At 38.7% G+C, this 21,041-nt stretch overlaps 1 protein-coding gene across 2 annotated transcripts in view; it reads right to left on the bottom strand.

Annotated features, from left to right (window-relative positions):
- Nucleotides 1-622: 622 nt before the first annotated feature.
- Nucleotides 623-21,041, bottom strand: part of LOC132327224 (ubiquitin-conjugating enzyme E2 E2) — a 202,039-nt gene continuing 181,620 nt past the window's right edge. For both annotated transcript variants that reach the window (XM_059846192.1, XM_059846183.1), the window contains exon 6: nt 623-1,426. In XM_059846192.1, the coding sequence (XP_059702175.1) occupies nt 1,329-1,426 (98 nt within the window). In that variant the 3' untranslated portion in view covers nt 623-1,328. The remainder of the gene's footprint in view (nt 1,427-21,041) is intronic.

Here is a 21,041-nt window from a genome sequence, read left to right as displayed (position 1 = left end):
GCCTTACAACACAAAGAACATTCAGCTATCAGCATCATAGTGTATATTTTCTAAATCACAACACCCACACATTTCCTTTGCCAAGGAGAAGTTTTCCCTCCATGGCTGCATATCTAAAATTAGCCTGAAGGTCAAATCTGAATAGAAATACCCTTATCATTGAATGTGCTGGGAATGATTGGTGCAGTGGGCTCAATTTTCCCATCGAAAACCTTCATTTATTTTTTTTTAAATAACAGTTGCTTTTACAGTCAAAGAGCTTGGAGAAAAGCAAAATGAGGCCTGCTGTATAAAATCAACATCAATATTCTGCTTTCACTGCAGGGCTATTTTTATTGCCAACTATTTTAAATGTAACAAGATGGATATAGTGAAGCCACAGCGTAAAAGATGCAGCAAGAGGCTTCTGAATAGCAAGGCTGAGCACAGACATATGAAAGAAAGGCCTTGAAACTTGGAAGATGTTTGTATATGAAGAAAGACACAATGAAGAAGTCTAAGTTAAGAAATGCATTGTTGAGAAGTGAATAGTTCAGGTCTAAAAACAGTTTTTTAACCTGCAGTTGTATTATGTGAGGACTAAGCTGCATAAACGCAAAAGCACCGTCCTGCAAGAAGTGCATTTATCAGCCACAGTGTTTTATTGAGTGCTTTAATAATACAAGTGTACATCAACTGATCCACAGTCAAAAGTGGCAGGTCCCTAAGAAATTTACAAGCACTTTTTTTTTTTGTTTTTTAAGTAAATCAAAATACATATTAATTTGTTCAATGCAATAGCCTTTTGTGTGGGAAACAGAAGGCTAGTGATAAACACAGTCTTAGTAATGCACAGTGATTCTTGATTTTAAGCTTTTATACAAAACTTGTTCCCAGTAGCATGCACCCACCATTAAAGACTTCAGTACAAAAAAATAACCCTAAACACTACATTTAAGTAGAAATGAGATATAATTCTGAATTTGTTTGTTTTCCCCAAAACCACATGAAAGAAAAAAAAAAAAAACCAACCCCACACATTAATACAAAGCTTTCTGATAAAGCTCTATACTATTACAGATCCAACATTCTTTGCACTGATAACCAAAATTCCCTGTCTACATTTGAGGGAAACAACTTTCAAGTTAACAGAACAAAAAAAAAAAACCCAGAACAAATAAAAATAAAAATAAACCAAAATGAAACAAAACAAGAAAAAATAGGAAGTAAGGACAACCTTTTGTCACAAAATGGTTCAAGATTTAATAAAAAATAAGAATGAAGGGAAGGGCTATTGATGCACTTAGTGAATGTGCTTGCACAGGTCCAGCAAATCCTAGAGGAGGTTCCTATGTGGCGTATCGCTTGGTCCACTGTCTGGCCATTCTGTCGTGCTCTGCTCTGTTAGTCATGTACTGAGTGGCAATGCTTCCAACCAGGGGGTCAGCTGAAAAGGAAACACAAGCCGTGAAACGCGTGTCAGCCCCGCGAGGACGGAAAAGATATTTTTAGATCCACATTCCTTCAGTTCTCTTAGCTCTAACAAGGTGTCTACACACACCAGCTCCGTTTGCAAAGCAGGGAAGGAAGGAGATGAAGGTGAGATGGATGGCAATTAGCTAGACATGTCTCGTAAACATATAACTCAAACTTCATTTTCTAAAGTTCTACCTCACAAAAAAAATGTTCTGATAATTTTAGTTTGAGCTAAAACTCACCTTCAGGTGATGTAATTTATTTATGGTATTAGAACTCCCACAACTATTCATATTCTCACCTAAGAAGAGATGAGGTCTAATTCTATTATCGGGCTGAATGTTGTTTCATTTTCTTTAAAATACTTTTAGTTTCAAAGCATAAAGAAATGTAAGGAATTAGGGCAGCAAGTACTATTTTCAAAGCAACAGAAGTTAATTCCAAATCGTGGGATTTTTAAATTTAATTTATGGGATCTTTCTGAACATTCCTATGGCCAGAATGCTGCATGATATGGTCTGGATCTACGAATTACTTCACAAATAATTAATCAAAACCAATCAGTCCCCTAAATAAAACAACCCAACACAAGACATTCCCACAAATGACTGTATTTCATCAACTTTCTTCTTTTTCAGACAACATTTTTTCTCATTTTAAGCAGACAAAATTTATATTTTCCCCCTTATTTTGAGGGGAACACATGCTCTTGATATTTCTGCTGCGACAGTAAATCTTCTGAGATTGTACCATGCATGTCCAGAGGCACTGATACCACACTTTTCCCTGACTTAGGACAGATGAAGATGACTTCTTGTGAAAGCCAGGTATTAATCAGCTTTGCTGCTCTCTGAAGATGGTGCCACTGAACAATCTGAGCACTGGCTTTCTCGGTACATTTGTAATCTGAGTGTGGTGCTTGGACTGTTAACCACGGAAATTCCTGGGATGAGATGCCAGGCCTTCTGTCAAGCAGAGTAAGTCTGGGCTTTTTTGTTTGGTTGTTGATGATAAGAGTTTATGATAGGGGAAACACATTGGCTTAGCCAAAAATCATTTGACTGCCTGACTCCCAATCTTACCGAATATTAGTGAGTAGTAGTGAGTAATTAGTGAATATTAGTGAATAATATCTACTAAAAAAAAATTATTTTGCTTTCCATGCATAACCTGCATTTTCAGGAAGAGCCTGTGATTTAAATGTTAAGTTTGTACCTTCTAAATTAGCAAGACAAGTTATCACTGTGACTGCAGAGTACTAAGTCCCTTAGTCTCAGTCCTGCAAACACTTACTGCATGTGCTCATCTTTAATATCTCAATATATCCAGAGGAGGCCACTGAGGCCTAGACTGGATTATTTTTACATGCATGTGTGTAAAAGAAGAGTATCTGGTCTAAGATAAAATTTAAAAGTTGTAGACTGGAAACTATATCACCTGCATATCCTGGCCACAGCCAGGAAGAGAAACTGTACAGGGGATTATTAGAGGGATTTTGTCCTGTGCAAACAGGAGGTTAACAGCCTACAGGCTCTAAAGTAGCAACAAGTTATTTGTGGCTGGAATGAGGCTTGAGAAGCACTGCAGGGTAAATGGGGAACCTGAGCAATAGGAAAGGGCAACATTTCTCTTCGCAAAAGATTTCCCTAAACAGCAACAGGGAAACCTTGTCATAGTGTAATGGCAGCTTGGGGATGAGCCTGAGAGTACTGCTGCAAATTCCCACATCCTCCTTGGACACAAGGCTCCTGTGCAAAGAAACACTTCCACAGACTTGTGGAGAAATGCAGACCAGAGGTTGAAATTTAAAGGAATCTTTGAAGCAAAATTTGAAGCATATCCTGGTTTTCATGCTTGTAGGGGAAGGTGGGGTTTGGGCTCTGAGGCATCTGGCTGGGAAGGGTTGCAGGAATATCACAGCATTACCATCTGGAATGTGGCAAGTTCTTATTGAGGTTTAGTGTGTATTTAAAGTGATGCCTCTGAGATCTTTATAAAACCTTGTGTAAGTCAGAGAACAGTGATGTGCTGTAGTAAAGGTTTATCTAGTTCAAATCTGGAAGTTTTTTTCATGTGCAGAATAAATGTTTCTGCAAAAGCATGAATTTCACATTGGGAGCTGTAAATTGATTTCCTTGATATACTGCAAGGCTACTGAGGATCACATCATCATCCCCAAACCTCGATGATAATTAGAAGGTTTGGTTTCCTAGTATGGGGTTTCCTCTGTATCTCCTTTTAGGAGCAAGAAAGTATTTCAAAACCATATATCTTTACAAGGCTTTGGAAGGTACAGGCTCTTCCTCCAACCTCCTTCCAGCATGGGACAGTGTCTTCTTTCCTTTGGGGTGACAGAATCAGTGAAAAGGCATTCTTGGTAAGGTGTGGAAATCTGTTCAAGTCCAGTAATGTAAAGAACTGGGCTGTTTATTTATCCGTGTGTTTAAGCCTTTGTCTCTGCAGTGTTTTGTTTGGCAGCTGAAAGAGTGGAGGTGACGGCCTCTAAGATGTCTGAGGTCTACAAAGCTTTGGTTTTAGGTGTGTAAATTCCTTCTGAGTGACCTGACAATCAACTATCAATCATCTCAGGTGCTTCCCCCAAGCCAGTGCCTTCCTCCACTGGTGTCTGCCTGTATGAAGCAGGACTGTGGAAGCAAAGAGAGGTCCTTGCTTGCTGTAGCATGAGCAGGACCAGCTGCACCCACAGCCAGCTGCAAAGCGAACACTACTAAAAGGTACTTTCAGTAATTACAGCAATGACATTGATTTTTTCAGTTTGGCTGTGTGTTTTGTTGGTTATAACAATACTGAATAAAAAGCCAAACCCACAGTTTGGAAAAGCCACTTGCTCATTTGAGAGCAAGGATTTTATTTCAAGGAATAGAAAAACAGTTATTGACAGCGAGGCTCAGCTATTTCACATCTCCCTCAGAGGGTCTGGAGGTTTGTCACATGTAAATATGTATGAGGACTTTAAAAAGGACACTTTAATAGGTGCTTGAAGAACTGGCCTATTTTAGCAGTTGCTGTGAAGCCATAAAGCCATCAGGAGGCACAACTGCTTTGTTTGGGAAGACAGGACAGCTGGCGAGGAGGGAAATGTAAAGTTCAGCCCAGAGACACCCAAGCAGGGGCACAGCAGCCAGTTTGAAGCAGCATGCTGCATTTGTGCCACAGGATGTTAGGAGAGAGTGTGAGCTCCAGAAATGCCATTGGTCTCTCCCTGCAGCTGTGTGGGCAGCTCCAGCCAGCAGGTCCAAGGAGACACATCTCTCAACACTTCACGAGTCACGAGTCACCACTGCTGCGTAATTCGCCGTGACGGGCGTAACACAGAGATTACAAGATAAATTGAAGCATCTTAATTAAAACAATTAAAAGATTTAACTCCCAACATGCACAAGCCTTTGTTACAGTGCTCAAGTCTTACAAAATATCAAGTATGAGGAAGAAATCCTACAAAATACCAAGTATGAGGAAGAAACAATGGTCCCCATTTACCCCCCTATGCTATGAAGCACATGGCTGAGCACCACCTGGTGCTCAGCTGGGCTGCACTGCTTAAGGGTTATTGTGAAATACCCATTAGAAGGGCCTAATATGTATTTATAAAACAACCACTGCACAAACTAGCTAATTAAGAGATGAAAAGGAAAATTGGATCTCAAAATTCATAACAACATTTTTCTTTTGTTTCCATTTCCCACTACCAGAAAGCTTTCTTATTTTCCATTTGCATATATCTGTGGTTTTAATCTTGATGCTAGAAATTCGTTTCTATAACTAGTCAACTGCTCTAGTTTTTAATGGTTTTTTTTTTCCTTAAAGAAGTAGCATGATTCATCAATGAATCAGGGTTAATTTCAGAATTTTACTCCAAACAGGACTGTGTCCAAATGACAACAATTACCAGGGGATAGGAGTACAAAGCTATGCCAGGAATGTGTTGCTGAAACAATCTTGTGAAAGAAATTAAAATAAGCCCACAATAAATAAATAAAAAACATATCTATGCAACTCATGGCATGGCAGGAGATCACCAGATGTGTGGTGGCTGGCTTGAGAGCTGGGATGGCACCCTCTGTGCACAGCTCCTTCCCCTCCTATGGGCAGGAATGGGCTTCCCAGCCTTTGGGTGCTGGTGGCTGTGCCAGCTTGGAGGAGCTGCTCCAACTCTGGACCCAGAAATCTTAAGCCTTGTAATTTACAATTCCTTCTAAAACTCCACCCTAGGATGCCTCCATAACCTTTGTGTAAAGGACATTTTTTATCCTATACTCTGATTAACTCCATGCAAAATATTAATACACCAGGAATTACAGGATCAAATTTCACATCAGAGGACAGTGCATGAGTAACAAAAATATATATAAAAGGCACTGTATTAAACAGGCAAGGACAGAAGCTATGGTTCAGCAATGCAGTTTACAAGGAAAATGTCAATCTAAAGAACTAGACTATGAAAAAAATCTGGATGATTTACAGGAAGACTGCAGCTGCTAAATCCCTCCTCACCTCACCATATGTAATCCTCATGTTATATTAGAATTCATGAAATTGCCCTGTATTTATGTGATTTTGAAAGCTGGGTGAGCTGGAGCTTGTCCCTAGCTTAAAAAGGTTGGATGCACTGCTCCACAATACCTTGTCATCTTCTTTTGCAGCCACTGAATATGACTGTATAAGGAAGAACATTTGTGTCTCATGTCTATTGTAAGGCTAATCAAATTTACAGTTCAATTCTGGGGAGTTAATGCTATTGGGGATTTGGATGAGCTGAGGTTTGGCCATTACGAAATTTCAGCTGTGTTTAATGCTAGTTAAACTGCTTTATCATTCAGAAGGCAGACTATAATTCTTCCTTAAAAACTACTTTCCCCCCAAATAAATGAAAATATATTGCTACACTGTATTTTTCTCAGCTTGTATTTTTACAGCTATTTCTATGTCAGCAAATAGCAATTTCAGAGCAGAATTCATCTCCTGGGCTTTGCAATGCTCTTTTAAAAATACAGCAAACATACTCTAGTGAAATAAAAAACGGAGATGGTGTGTTTAACAGCTTGATTTCAGTGTGCCTTCCCCATCAACCACACAATATGCAATGAAATTCCAATCTGTAATGCCAACATGGTTAAAGAGACAGACATTTAGACTTAAAATGTACATGATGGTGTTTGTATGCATTTTATATGTTTTTATGAGCTTTTATAAAGTAGAATTTTATTTCCATTGCAGTATTTTGCAGTTTTAATAGAGAACAGCTGATGGAGCCAGTTATTACATCACCACGAGTGGGTTCTCAGAAGATTTCTGGAGTACCTTAAAACCTAAAAAAAACACAGACCTATAAAAATCTCACAGTTACTTCAGCCAAATATTTAGAATTTATTTTTTTTTCTTGGTCCAGGTTTAGATTCAGCTCTGTATCAGGCTGTAAAGAGTTGGGCTCCAGCTGAAGAAGAGAATTAAAGTGGAAGATTTTCCAAAGGTTAGATGTAATTTGAAAGGTCTTATTCCTTCTCCTGAACTAAACGACTCCATGCTCATAGCTGGGAGAGCACCCTGTTGAGAGGCTCTACAGAACTACCCGTACTGAAACAGCAGTCAGCAGAAATTAAATGTTTCCTATTCTTTGGACAGGATGTGTGACATGAAACAAGTAATTTTCTAGTTATTTTAACTTCAGTTACACATTTAGAAGAGTTTTTGGTTTAGGGAATACTACTTTTTGTTTGTTTGTTTCCTTTAGGACAGCCTCTCTTACGAGATATTATGCTGTATTTATTTTTCAATGAAAAAAATGTGGAGTGCTTGAGCTCTTTTTTTTAAGGAAAAGTCAACGTGCTCTCTATGTTATCTACAGGATACCTGCATTGGAGTTATCTTTGTACAGCAGTACAGGCAGGATTGGTTACCCCAAAACCAAACCTCCCCAGAATAAAAGTTCATATTTTCAGTAGCTCCATTTTGTTTGGTGCTTTCATTGCAAATAGCAGTGCAGGACAGAATATATTCCTATATTGGCTTGCAGCTAAAGCCAAGACTTCTGAGTCCAATTTTTTGTTGGTACAATTACCAATCTTTAAGACCCAAAAGGCAAACTAAAAAAAAAAAAAAAAAAATTAAAGTTAGGGCTGGGACAAGCATGGAAACTAACATTTCACCGAAACACCAGTTTTCTTAAAAGCAAATGGTGACAGTTTGATTCACACCAAAACCACCCTTAATTTAAAAATTATTTAATATGTAATTATACTTTCTTACATTGTTTTCAGTGGTATCCAGGATAGTGCTATAAAAGTGAAAACTGCAAAGGCAGCGTGAGACATGCTATACCAAATATGTCACAGAACAATTTAGTACTCCAAGAGGAAGGGATTAAGAGAAGATGAATTGTTTGTGAGTAATTTTATTTATTGTGTTACTTTGCCTCAGGAAATTTTCATAGTTGGCCACATATCACCTGTTTCAAACTCAGTGAACTCCTAGAAGACCATGTCAAGGATACTGTGGGTCTTGATGTAGAAAATGAGGTATGTGAAATGCATCACAGCATCCTTCAGTGATCTTAGAGCAGCAGTGTTGCTCTCTTTTTGCTATCATTAATAATAACGCACAGACTAAGTAATTCTTTGGGGGCAGAGACAGGTGAAGTGGCCCACTGAATTACTCCACTAACCTTTCACCTTTGAAAAGAGTGCTCAAACCCAGGGCACGAGTGAAAAGGAGCACGGCAGCGCTAATCCCTGTTTGTGCAGCAATAAAACGAGCTCGCGGTCGGGAGCCTGATCAACACACGCGCACGAACTGGAACAACAGCGTGATTCAAGGCAGAACAAAGGGGGGTAGCAGGGCTCTGAATTGCTTTACACAGCCTACAAGCTGAACTACAATTTATTCCTGACTTTCACAAAATCACAATTTCAACTGTCCACATACAACGTATTTAACCATCTGCGGGGCTCGTTGAAAGCAATACAGAAGAACGATAAAGTGATCAATGAACACGGTATTATAAAAAGAAAACAAATAAAATTAGTTTTTTCAGTAAGGAACAATGGTTATCACTAGAGGAGAAAGGAGCACATTCTAGAAAGATCAAATTTCTACTAGGAAAAAGTCAGTGAAGCTAATATCAATTTTAGAAATTACAGTTCACAGTAGAAACCATATAATATGGCTTATAATGAAGTCTCATTATATTATTCTCATTTCAGGAACTAGTTTTACAGATTTGTCTCTTCACTTCTCAACATTCAATAGAAACATTCAAATATATATAGAAAGAAAGTCAAGTGGTCTTACAGTGGTGCCTTAGCTTCCCATCTGGGAAGCTGGACTAAAGCTTTTCCATCACCCAGGCAAGGTATCTAGATACCTTCATAAATGTGGCTGTACAGATGTATGTCACAAAAAAGGCTGCCATCCATGACTTGATTCTAAAAATTGAGCTCTGTGGAATTGCCAGAAATGCATTTGACTTCTGTTAAGTTTGCACGATGATTGCAGTTACACAAATATTAAGGCATAGGTGACTCGATTACGATGTCCAAACTGTTGTCTGGAGAAAAAAATGTTACCTATCTTCAAAAATAACAGAGCTCTGCAAATCTAGTTTAGGAAACATCCATTTACTAAAATATCCATTTTGTAAGCATGGAGGGAGAAATTCATTCCTCTCTCTAGACTTGTGTTTGATTGCTGTCAGGCTACCTACCACAGACCTGCATGAAATATGAGGCTGCCTAAGAAAAAGATGTTTCAGAAATAAGGAGTATTATCTGGCCCAATTTTATTAACGCAGCTCTTAAAGGAAAGTGTTGGCAGTGATTCATCTCTGTATCTTGCCAAGGGAAATCATTCTTGTTTAAAGAGAAAGATTTTTTTTCAGTCTTCAGGTTTTAGCAGGATTTCTATAAACTTTACTGGCTGACTGGGAGTTAGCTGAGGCAATCATGGATCAGCGAGGCACAGTGTACTGATCTTGAAGAGTTGTCTTTAATTAAGGAAGAACATGCACCTATTAGATGTGCCAGTATGCTGGAACAATTAAAATTCTAAAATAACACACTTCATTTTGATGCTTGGATGCGTCTCAATATTAAAAGCACAGATACATTAGCAACGTGTCTGTTCATAATAACTTACTCAATTGGGAAGCAGTCGTTGCTATTAAAAAAAAATTAATAAAATGGTGTTAGTAACTGTAGAACTTAATTTGAAAGACATTACATGGCATGTGGTTTGATAAAATTTGAAGAAGCTACAGCAATATGCATTTACCTTGTGGAAGATGGCTGTGAGCGGATAATAAGAAAATCACAGCCCTCGGATCTCAACATGTTGTCAAGCAACCAAAATGCTAAGACCCATAATTAAACTGGCTTTTATCCATAGGGTCATAAGTGCATTTTCAGAAAAGCGCTGTGGATGTGATTTTTTTCATGTGTCAGAAGACTCACTGAGAGGGACAGCTCGGGATAGGGAGGGATAGCATTCTGTAGGAATGCTCGTGTGTTTGGCATTTCTTCCGTCTAAAAATAATGGAACCAGTTTTCCTCTGGATTTGTCTCTCCTTATTTCCCACTAATCACCTCCTCCAGGCAAAGGATTGACCTATGGGTCTTACACATCCTGAGCAAACATTTTAACCCCTAAGCAACTGAGGGTAAAGCTATTCTCTGTGACCATGCTTTGTGAGGGGTTAGATATCCTATAATCACATGTACCAAAGGCAGATTGCTCTGCAAGAAAACCAGGAGGTCCTATAGGATCCACTTGCTAAGTGGACTCGCAGAGGACAGGAAGGGAGGAGGTGTTACTGCACGGTCTGATCTTTTAGACATCGAGGCTTTTAGACACTAAGAGAAAAATGAGTCCTAAAGCCATTTTCACTCTTAAAAGAGTGTTTGAATGTGAGCAATATTAAAAATCTTCAACTTAAACATACCCATTTTAGGTCAGATGCAGGAGTCATCTGAATCCTGCTCTTGAATCTATCCCTTTATACTTTTATTGCAATTCATCCTCAGAAAATAGAAAAGCCTACAAGTACTATGAATGCTGCTCATTTTGGTTTAATCTGATTTTCCCCTTCTCGTCCGATTAAATCTCATCATTAATTTGTCAAATTTAAATCCAAACCTCATTATTAATTTGTCAAATTTAAATCCTAAACTGCTATTAAGAATCCCATAAAAATGTCAAAAGAATACAAGAGGCCTTTATTTACAAAAGGTGAGCTTAGTGAAGATTTTTATCCCTTCTAAAGGCCTACTAAATGAAACTCATTCATAGCCCAAGGCCTGAAATCCCTTGGCAGGTTGAACATCCATTGGAACAGGAATAGGAACTTAGGTGTGCCTTGCATGAGTGCACCTCTTACTGTTACCCAATAACACAAAATCAGTTGTGCCTCTCCATTCCCCATCCATACAGGTAAGGACCGGGGAATCAGCAGGTGAGTGAGAAAATGACCCCATTTTAGCAACCAACTGGACTATCCACTTCTAGATTAACTTCAGAACATGAATATAATTATGCCTAATTATGAACAGGTTCTAATAGGACTAGAAGGAAAAACAGGGTAAACAAAATAAGTAGCACTCATCATGTAGGCAGGTTTTACTCCTGGATTAGTTGCAACGAAGTTACATGGCAACACTTGAAAAAAGATTGAATTTGTGATATTTTACAGCAATAATTTCTTATTTAGTAACAGTTAAAATAACTTTATTTGGAAATCTTATCTTTCCTACCTGAGAGGTCACATTGACTCCAGTGGCATGCCTGACTAAATGATAATCACTTTGCAAAATGATTTCAGGCATTGGCATAAAGAGTTCTGAGACTGAGCTGTAGAAAAAAGCTACACAAGGTAGAGATGAAAAAGACACAGAAGGTCATTAAGGAATTCCTTCTGCTAGTATAATATTATGTCTTACAGTAAGTTCTACTTTCATGCCACTTTATACAGCCACTTTATCTAATCAGTATTATAAAAACCCAAGCAATGAGGATTCCAGCCCCTGAGAATTTTCTGAAATCAAATTCATCTTGGAGCTGTAAATGCTCCACTCCACAGAAGGGCCTTTTTCGAAGCCTTGTACAGATGGAAAATTCTACAAACAATTTACTAATCAAAGCTCTATTTCTGTATCCCACATGCATATGAAATCTTACAGTACAGCCCATCCTTAAATTTGGGACAATTGCACCACATATTTTGCTATTTAAGTAGCTGTCTATAGCTCCAACTAACGCACCTGAACTTAATTTGCTGTGAAAATAGGGATTCTGAAACCCACATTGCATATAATTTGTTTTATTTGTTGCCTTTGATAGATCTGCAAAACTGTAAAAAACAAACAACTGTTTCCTCCTCCCCTGCTGAATAAAGAAGAAAATTAGCCATGCAAAATACGAGAGACGTGTCTTGCAGCGGTGTAAATCATCTCTGAAGGCAGAATCTGAATGACTCAGGAATACTAATTTCTGAAATCTTATGCAAGAAAGTGAGAGACTAAATGATTTAATAGCTAACATATCCAGGCTTATAAATTTTGCTTTTCAGGACTGACTCTACATTCTTATTGGGAATCTGTTAGCCAAATGTAGCAGGCTTCCTTTCAGGAGCTTAAAGAATGTGAAGCAGTGTGATTTCTATGGTGAAACAAAAATAAATGCATTTTAGGAACAGGAAAAATCAGTCTTAAAAATAGTTGTGCTAATCAGGGTCCTGAGGGTGGTTCTTAGGCAGTTGGAAACGTATGGCAAGAAATTTGAAAATCTGTCCTTGCCTTTGCATTAAAAAAGGTACACAGGGAAAAAGAAGATCAACAAACGCACAAAACAAACCCTTAGAAAAATGGAACAAAGTCTAAATGAAAAATCTGGAGTATGAAAGCTCACCAGGACTGATGCCAGTTTACGCATTTGAGATTTGAGCTATTTTTACTGACTGGGAATAATGATTAAAGTACTGTGAAATTAGAATGTGATATCTAAATTTATTAATTTTCTGGTTTTATATATTTTTCCTTTAAATATATACAGTTATATTAGTGAGAAAAATTTATTCAGTAGAATGGGTTAAGCCTGCAAGTGATGTATCTACCTCATTAAAAAAAAAGAAAAAAAAGATTCCAATGTGATTAAAGACATGTCTGTATTGGCAGACAAAACTTGCATGAAACATAGAAAAAATATTTAATGACTGTAAAACATTAGAGCGTGTTTTAAAAGGCAGTTTACTTTTTACCTTGGAACTCATTGAAATTAAGCTAGAAATCTGTATTTAACATATGAAAAATAACAAAGAGCTGTATTTAAATACTTCACATTGCTAAACATTTAATGTTTGTGACTTATTTTGGTCTTGGTTCACGCAAAGATTTATTACGTGTATGCTCTAGAGTACCTGTCTTCTCTCTGAGCTAATGGGCAAAGGAAACCTCCACTGGTAGTATTTTAAATTACATATGTTTATTGGAAAGAAAATGAATGGTAACCTTTCGTATTTGTAGCATCCATCACTCATGCATTTTCTCAAGGACTTTTAATTTAATGATGGTTGAGCCTCAGCTTAAAGAAACTCTGTGAAGAAACTTCTTGAGCAGAAATCAACTAACTTTTAAAAGCCCAGTATGTATATTTATCATATAGTTTCTATAAGTTTCATGTAAAAAATCCAACCCCAAAAGCCAGGTGTATATTTTTCCAGCTTTAGTTCCATTTTGTGATAAGACTGTATTTTAGATGTTTTAGAAACTCCTTCTGAGGAATAATAAAAATGAGGAACAGTTAAGTGTTGTGACAAGACTCTTTTCTTATGAGTGCCAGTTACATCCCTTTACATTTATTTCTTGTCACAGATGTACAAAGCCTCTTTACTGATTTGGATTTTAGTCAATCTCTGATTTAATTAGATGACACTTAATAAACTGATGGTTGGGTATTATTATGTCTGAAGTTCAATTTTTCTCACATCTCCCTAAGCAAAAACAAATTAGGAGCAGAAACATTATTGAAAAGGACAAGCAATCGTTAATAGCATGGTCAAAGCTTTTCCATTTAAGGAATGGTTGAAATCTAAGGTGATTTATTTGAGATGGAAAAAATCCACACAATAAGATGTGACAGGTAATTCGGTAAAGAAGATTAAAAAAGAAAAAAAGTGGTCTTGTGTATCTTTTCCATGACAAGAAAGGAACACAAAAAAATCCCCACCACATTTAGCAAAAATTGAAAGAAGGAGATGTTTCATACATCAAATTGTTAAGCAAACACAAAAATTATAGCGCAGAAATACTAGAAGGTGATTTAGGAAACTCAAATTCAATTAGAAAACTTGGTAGCCATGCACCACCTGTGCTACCATTAAAAAGCATGAAGGTCACACTTCAGCACATAATCTCTTAGCTGTGGCTAAGAGGGAATTTCCTCTCCTGTGAATTACTGTGTGAGTAAAGTGCTTTGAGGGATTTTTACACTTGTCTCTGAACCACTGAGGGATGAGCAGTTGCAGGCAATGTACCTGACTCAATGAGTAGCACTGGTCTTCTGCTAGAGAGTGACTGTACTCCTTCTACTCATTATTCTTTGCAGAGTTCCAGATACATCAGGAAAAAAAAAAAAAGGAACAGGGTAAGTGTGTCTGTGACTGGCATCTGGAGCTATAGCTAATGACTGCATCATGCCTTGGATACCACAAAATCCAGCTTTTATTTTTAAAAATAATCTCTACCATTTGCTTTCTAAATTACATAAACCCTCCAATTTTCTCATGTAAATATTTCCAGACATTTTTCAGAATGAAAAAAAAATTAAACAGACTGTAGACTTCTGAAACCATAATGGGGGGTTTAAAATGAAGTATTTCTAAACAATCTTACTTTGTATTAATCTTTTTAATGAAGTCTTGTGAGCTTTGAATAGCCTAAATCTATACACACTAAAAGCCTCTATGCTCACAAATAATGGTCTTCTACCCATAAGGTGTTGTCAAAGTGCAACTGAAAAGAGCAATGATTTAGGCCAACATCAATAGTAATCCTGATCCAAGCCTCCTCCCCCTGCACACATAATTAGGAGATATTCCAAGACATATTTTCCTGAGAACTACTAAAGGGATGACAGTTCACAAATGTTTTCCCTGCTGTTATAATAATCCCCACAGTTATGAGTTCATGTTGAGGGGACTTAGTCAACTGATAAGAACAAATCTTGTAACAGTTTCATCAGCTTTTCATGGCAAAGGAAATTAATTCTATTTCAATGCATATCTATATGCAATTTTCATAATGTGCTGCTGCATTTCTTGCATTTACATCTGTTTAATACCATGTTTATAGATCCTGTCCACAGAGTTGAAGATATATAGGTGTACGTGTCTGCAAATATTTAAAGACCAGATGTATAGCAAGTCTCTTCCTGGCAGTGCTGAGAGGCTCCTAGTGAGACTTCAGATGTGTAAATCCCATGGGAAGTACTGAAAACCCTGACAGCTGTCAGCCAGCAGCTTTAGGTGCCTAAATGCCTTTAACATATTGGTACTGTGTGTTCAGCTCAGAATATGAGAAGCTGTGATTCAAACTATGGAATAGAAGTTAGTATTGCATGCACACTACAATATAACTGGAGTAGCACAGTATATTTAAAAGGAATGGAAAGAGAAAGCACTGATGAACTACCACGAATTTGTAAATATCAGCTCTAGATTCTGTGATATGATCAGTCCAAATATATAAATTTACCTATGCAGCAGGTTCTGCAGAGCAGGGAGGGGAATGTACAGTATTAATAGATACATGAGTACTTTATTGCAAAAAGATCTTCGTTGCAATTAATGGGGTCTCTTTGCTCATGTTTTTCTCTAGACAACCCCATCTTTGATGAAGTCATTCTGCACTCACTGAGAGCAGAACAAACCCCATCAGTTTTATGCTGCATTTTCCTTTCATGCTCCCTTGGGACAACTTCTTAGGATGTCCTTTATGCCAAATACCCATTTGCTCTGCTCCCCATCCAGCAGCACCGAGGCACCAGAGCAACCCCACACTGCACTTTGTCTTTGCTGAGCCAGAGCCTCCTGAGCGAGCTCATCTCTTCTGGAGACAACTCGCATCAGAAATGTAAAAAGGAACAGAAAGGTTATGTTGCAACTCAGAACAAACCAAAAACCATTACTCCCCGAACTGACTCCTGGCTGCTTTAACTTTCATTTACTCTGTGTTACTCGTTGCCATGCTTGAGTGACATGGCATAGAGTATTTTCCTGCTTCAGATACAAAGAAAGCATTTTCCATTGTGCTGAAAGAGCCCAGAAACCTGCCCACTTCCTGACAGAGTACAGTATACAAACTCTGAAGAAAAGGGGAAAAAACAGCTCCAAGCTAAAGAATATAAATAATCACAGACAACAGAGCAATTTCATTGTTTACATGACCCTCTGTTGCTTACAAAAAGGATATATGGGAAAATGAGATTGTTTTGTTGTATGTCTGATAGTACTATGTTGTGACATTGCACCTGGTAGCCTGTGGGTGCCAGGAAAGAATCAAAGTAGCAGAGCTTAGCCAGCCTCATAAAATGGGACAAATTAATACTGTTTTACTGACTTAAAAGTATTTCAGTTATTTTCCAGAATATTCATCACATTTGACCAATCTACTCAAATATGGATTATTAAAGAATGAGTATTTATAAGGAGTACTTATAGTTTCCTGTCTTCTATATGTCTTGACAAAAATGTTCAAAAAGGGAACAAAATTTCCCTAGAAACCACAACAGCATGTTCTTAGGCACAGAAAACCTAGAAGTCCTTTTTGATAAACTGAACAAAGCTGATAAGATGTTAAATGAAAAAGTAAAAAAATCAGATTGGATTCTGAAGCAGCTTCTGATAGTAGCAAAACGTGCAGATTATGGCTTTAAGGAAAAAAATTACAAGAATGAGGAAAATGAGAAGTGGCTCATCCTTTGAACTTGCTGTCATCCAGAGTTCCTAAATTCACTTCACAGCTGGGGGTGAGGGGAAAAGAAGATAATTGGGAAGTCTAAAAATTGCAGAAGGAGCACCTGATGTGAACCAGCACTGACAGAAAGCAGCCTCTGCTATGGGGAAGCACCAGATGAGGAGGAACATGGTACATGCTTCCTGCTAGATTGATATATATGGAATAATGGAGAGAAATGAAGATACATCCAGGCTGCTGAGTGGTGAGGAGCACAGACCTGTTCTTCATTACCTAGGGCTGGGTAGCTATTTTAAAGTTGGAACATGGAAGCCAAATAGCAGAGCTGTGACCACAAGTCAGCCAAATTCCCACTCCGAGCCAAATGCTCCAGCATGGAACAGATTTTATTATTACAGCTATGTTACATTTTCCTTTATTAAGCTGCCTTGGATTTATTTTAAACTTTTTTTTTTTTGGATGAGAAAGCGTTTTCAAGTATCACAGTAATTCTGAAAATAGATCTTTTTTATTGATACAGTGGACATCTATTAGTGTATTAAAATGCATGCTGGTATGGCTGGGGCTTTGCTGGCTGAAGAAGCAGAGCTATTCCTGTGGAACCTGATGCATTGACATACACTTGTTTTTTAAGTGGCTGAGGCAATTCTGGCTCTTGGTGCCCTTGTGCCAGAGATGATCAGCCCAAAGCAGTGTCAGGAGCATGGAGTGTGTCAGTGGGCATCAAAGACTGGCAGCCTCACTCCAGCTCCTGGTGGGAGATGCACTTTCCTGAGAGGGTTTAAGTGAACCTACTCCCTTTTGTCTGGGGTGTGCAGAAGACAATTCCATGGGTATTGCACTGTATATTGGGTAGTCCAGGTATTTCTGTCATTACCTTACACAGATCTGTAGAGATTGTGAAATTGCTACGAACAAACACTCAGATGAAACTTAAGTTTCCCAAATACCAACAGAAATTCAAAATGTGGAGGTGCTCAAAGCTTTCTAGATAGCAGATCTCTCCATGTTGCACTTGGGGATATGAACCCTGAGCGGAGCAATTCCAACAGCTGGATTTGGGACGGCTGCTGAAGGCAAACCTGCCACGGGACAGGACAGTGGCATTGCAGCAGGAGAACCCCACCCTCAACCAAAACAAATACACCTCCCATGCATGTTGTCTGACTTAAATCTCCCCACCTAGTTGTGTTTTGCAGAGGTTCTGGTAACAGCAGCAATTCCAGCAGCTTTGTAGCAGGGCAAATACTGTTCAGGCTTTTAGAGCTTTTAAGATTATGTTGAAAAATCACTCTCCAAAGTGCTGTTTTAGATCCCATTGAGGATCAAAGATATGCATTAAATTACACTATTGAATCCTTTTCTGCAAAAGATGACAGAACTGGGATTTTATACCCTCAGCAACAAGAGTACAGAACCTTGCACACCCTTAGGAAAATGATAAAGGGGGGAAAAAAAAGGAAAAGAAAAAAGAAAAAAAGAAAAATAATAATGTAATAACTGAATCCCACCTCCAAATTTTCTTAAATACCAGAACCTTCATACAGGTGTATGTAAGGGTGTTAATATCTTTTAGCAGACCTAAATCATGCCAAACCACATGGATAATTTGTAATTGCCATAGAAAGAGAACAATAGTATGTTATCCAAAATTGCTTATTACACCTACTCTGTGATAAAAACAAGAGGTTTCTAGGGAAGACAAAGGCAAAATGTAAGGATGACTCATATGAATAAAGCTAAAAAGCATGTCTGGTGTCCCTTAGTGAGACACATAAAGATCCCCATAACCTTAGGATCTTTGACTTTGCTTATCTATGCTTAGATAAATGTAAGTCATTAAAATGCACAGTCACATTACTTCATGTGGGTTAACAAAGTATGAAACCATCCAGTAAATTCATGATTCATGGCAGTACTTGTAAAAAACAGCACATCTACTTGTAACTGGGGTACAATATATTTGAAAGCCATAATGTTGCAGAGTTTTTTAACATAAATAGTCTACTTTTCAGATGTGCCGTGAAACTGTAACTACTGTAAAAATTGATGGGTCTCACATTGAAGTAATGTAGTGCTACTTGTCCAAAGTAATGTAGTGCTACTCATTGACTCTCATAAGAACATTTTTTGTGAGGACATGCATGCTTCAAACTACGTTCACAGCAAACTTTACAGATGACAAACAAACTGCCTAAACTAACTGCCTCACACTTTCTGGTGAGTTTAAAAGGTAACCAGACAAGCATCTTTACACTGATAATATGTCACTGAAATATATATCTGAGAGCAGAGCAACCAACTCGACTAGTGCTGACCCCAGTGAAGCGGGTACTGCAGGCAGTTTTTTGAGCATATCCTTTGCCAGAGGTTAATGCAGAGGTTTCATCCTTTCTAGCAAAAGCCTTTTCTTTTTTTCTGCTCTTCCTTTCTTTTTTTTTCCTTTTTCCTCTTTCCTTTTCCTCTTTCCCTTTCTCCACCATTTCACTCAATTGGGTAAAAGCAGACAAACAGTGGAAATGACAGGGCTAAGACAGAAATAACCTTTGGTATGGCTGCCAAGTGAGATAGGCACATCCAACAGGGAGCAGCAAATATTTCCACCTGGATGAAGGTGATGATGAGCAGGTTAGTCTGCCTAGCTGTGCCTCATGCCCCAGTAAACTCCAGGAGTCAGGAGCATTTAGGAAGGATGAGTGCAGTGAAGATGAGCAGGGGAACAGAAAGCCTCTCTACAGAAGGAGGCTCATAGACACAGGTCTGGTAGTGTGCTTTAAATAAAGACAACAGGGGAAGAGGATGGTTCTTAATTAGTACACCAGGAGTGAAAAACAGAAAAATGGTCACTTTAAGGTATAGGACAAGACTCGCTTAAAAACCAGTGGGTATAAAATTCCTGTGAGTCAGTTCAGCTTGGGAATCAAGCAGAGGTTTCTAAAGAGCAAAGCAAGTGAGGGTCTGTAGAGCCCTTCAGCAGTTACTTTGGCTACAGCTGCCATCCAAATGTTCAGCCCAATGTTTGTGGAAAAGCAATATCGTGGCTGGCCACATCTCAGTCTGCCACTCCTCCTCTGTGTGCACCCCCTGGCACATCCCGATCGCAGGAGCTCGTGGGAAGAGGGCCAGGAGCAGCAGCAAAGCATTTGCTTCCAGAATGCCAACTGAGGGATAAAATCACCACTGGCCATGGAATTTGCATGTGGGGAAAATGGTAAGGAGCCAGAGCCAGAGGACGACACCAGAAAGGAAGAAGCTGGTGTGAGGGAGAGGCAGGCTTTGTTCTGATGTTCTAATCAAGGCTTAGCTGGGTGTTTTTAAGCAGACATGATTCGATGTTAAGACTGTTCAGACATCATGGATAATCAGGCCAGCCAAGTTCAGATTTTGAATGTGAAGAAAGAAGCCATGCAAAGAAAAGTGTTGCAGTGTTACAATTTACTTTCTCTGAAGCATTTGCAAATGATATTTTTCCTGGGGCTCAAGAATGTTTGGCAGGGCCAGGATGGCAATGATCAACTGAGAAAAATAAACATTCTAACCTAGATCAGCATCACCAGCTCTGTAACTATAAAAAATAATTAATTTGCTTAGCACTTCAAACTCAGTAAAACACAAAACCTCAATGGCCAGCTGCACTTGAAATCTCTTCAGATTAAGGCAGTGTGGAAATTTACACTCCCCAGGCTCTGCTTGAACACTTAAAGTATAGTTGACTTTTAGTCCAAGCAGGACAGGTTTTTGTAACTTAATACATTTTCAAAGAGGGGAGTGTCCACATGGAGTCACTCTGCAGTGACTAACTGCCCACACAGGCCAGTCCTAGCAGCTAACACTGGAAGCAGGCATTTTCAGTACTCAAGCACAGAGCCTATAAACATTCACTCACTCACTCACTCACTCACTCACTCACTCACTCACTCACTCACTCACTCACGCACTCTGTTTCATGCAGGTGAAGATATCTATCAGGTTTTGTGGGGTTGCTCATGCACATGCCAAAGTATTTACAGGACTGGAGCCCTGATCTGTAGAAAGGGATGTGTGTGGCTGCCTTGAGTAGCACCTCAAAGGAAAATGCTAATGCCTGGACTGGGCTAGTGCATCCCACCATCTCTCCCATCCCTCTGATACATTTGGCTCTCTCGCACTCCCAGATAATGCACATGTGTTCAGTCATACACAAACCCTACGGCACCCCTTCCCCCCATGGAAAAGTCAGCCAGCTGTTACAAAATTCAGACCTTTCATTAACACAGTTTAGTGGCTGATACTGCCAAGCAAAACAGAGGCAATTAATAATAATCAGGACTGAAGGGTCTGAGACAGCTTATGAGTAAAGGATTGTATTAGCTGTTTAAAAAGGACAAACTTGCTCCTGCCTGGAGTGATAGGGAACAAAGGGCGGTGATGTATAACCAGGGAGGGAAGAGACTCTCTCCGTGGCTTTTGTAGATTACTGTGTGAATGACAGGAGCGGCAGGAGCAAATACCTCTTTTCATTTGCTCAGCCTGCTGGAGAAGAATAGCAGCGCTCGCCAATGAAGCTGCAGCTGTGCTTCAGCGCCGTTTAATCACTGTGTATGACTGAGGCTAAATTAGCTGCCATTC

This window comes from Haemorhous mexicanus, chromosome 1 (genome assembly GCF_027477595.1).
Source record: "Haemorhous mexicanus isolate bHaeMex1 chromosome 1, bHaeMex1.pri, whole genome shotgun sequence".
Lineage (NCBI taxonomy): Eukaryota > Metazoa > Chordata > Aves > Passeriformes > Fringillidae > Haemorhous > Haemorhous mexicanus.
This window is presented reverse-complemented; position numbering and strand designations above follow the sequence as displayed.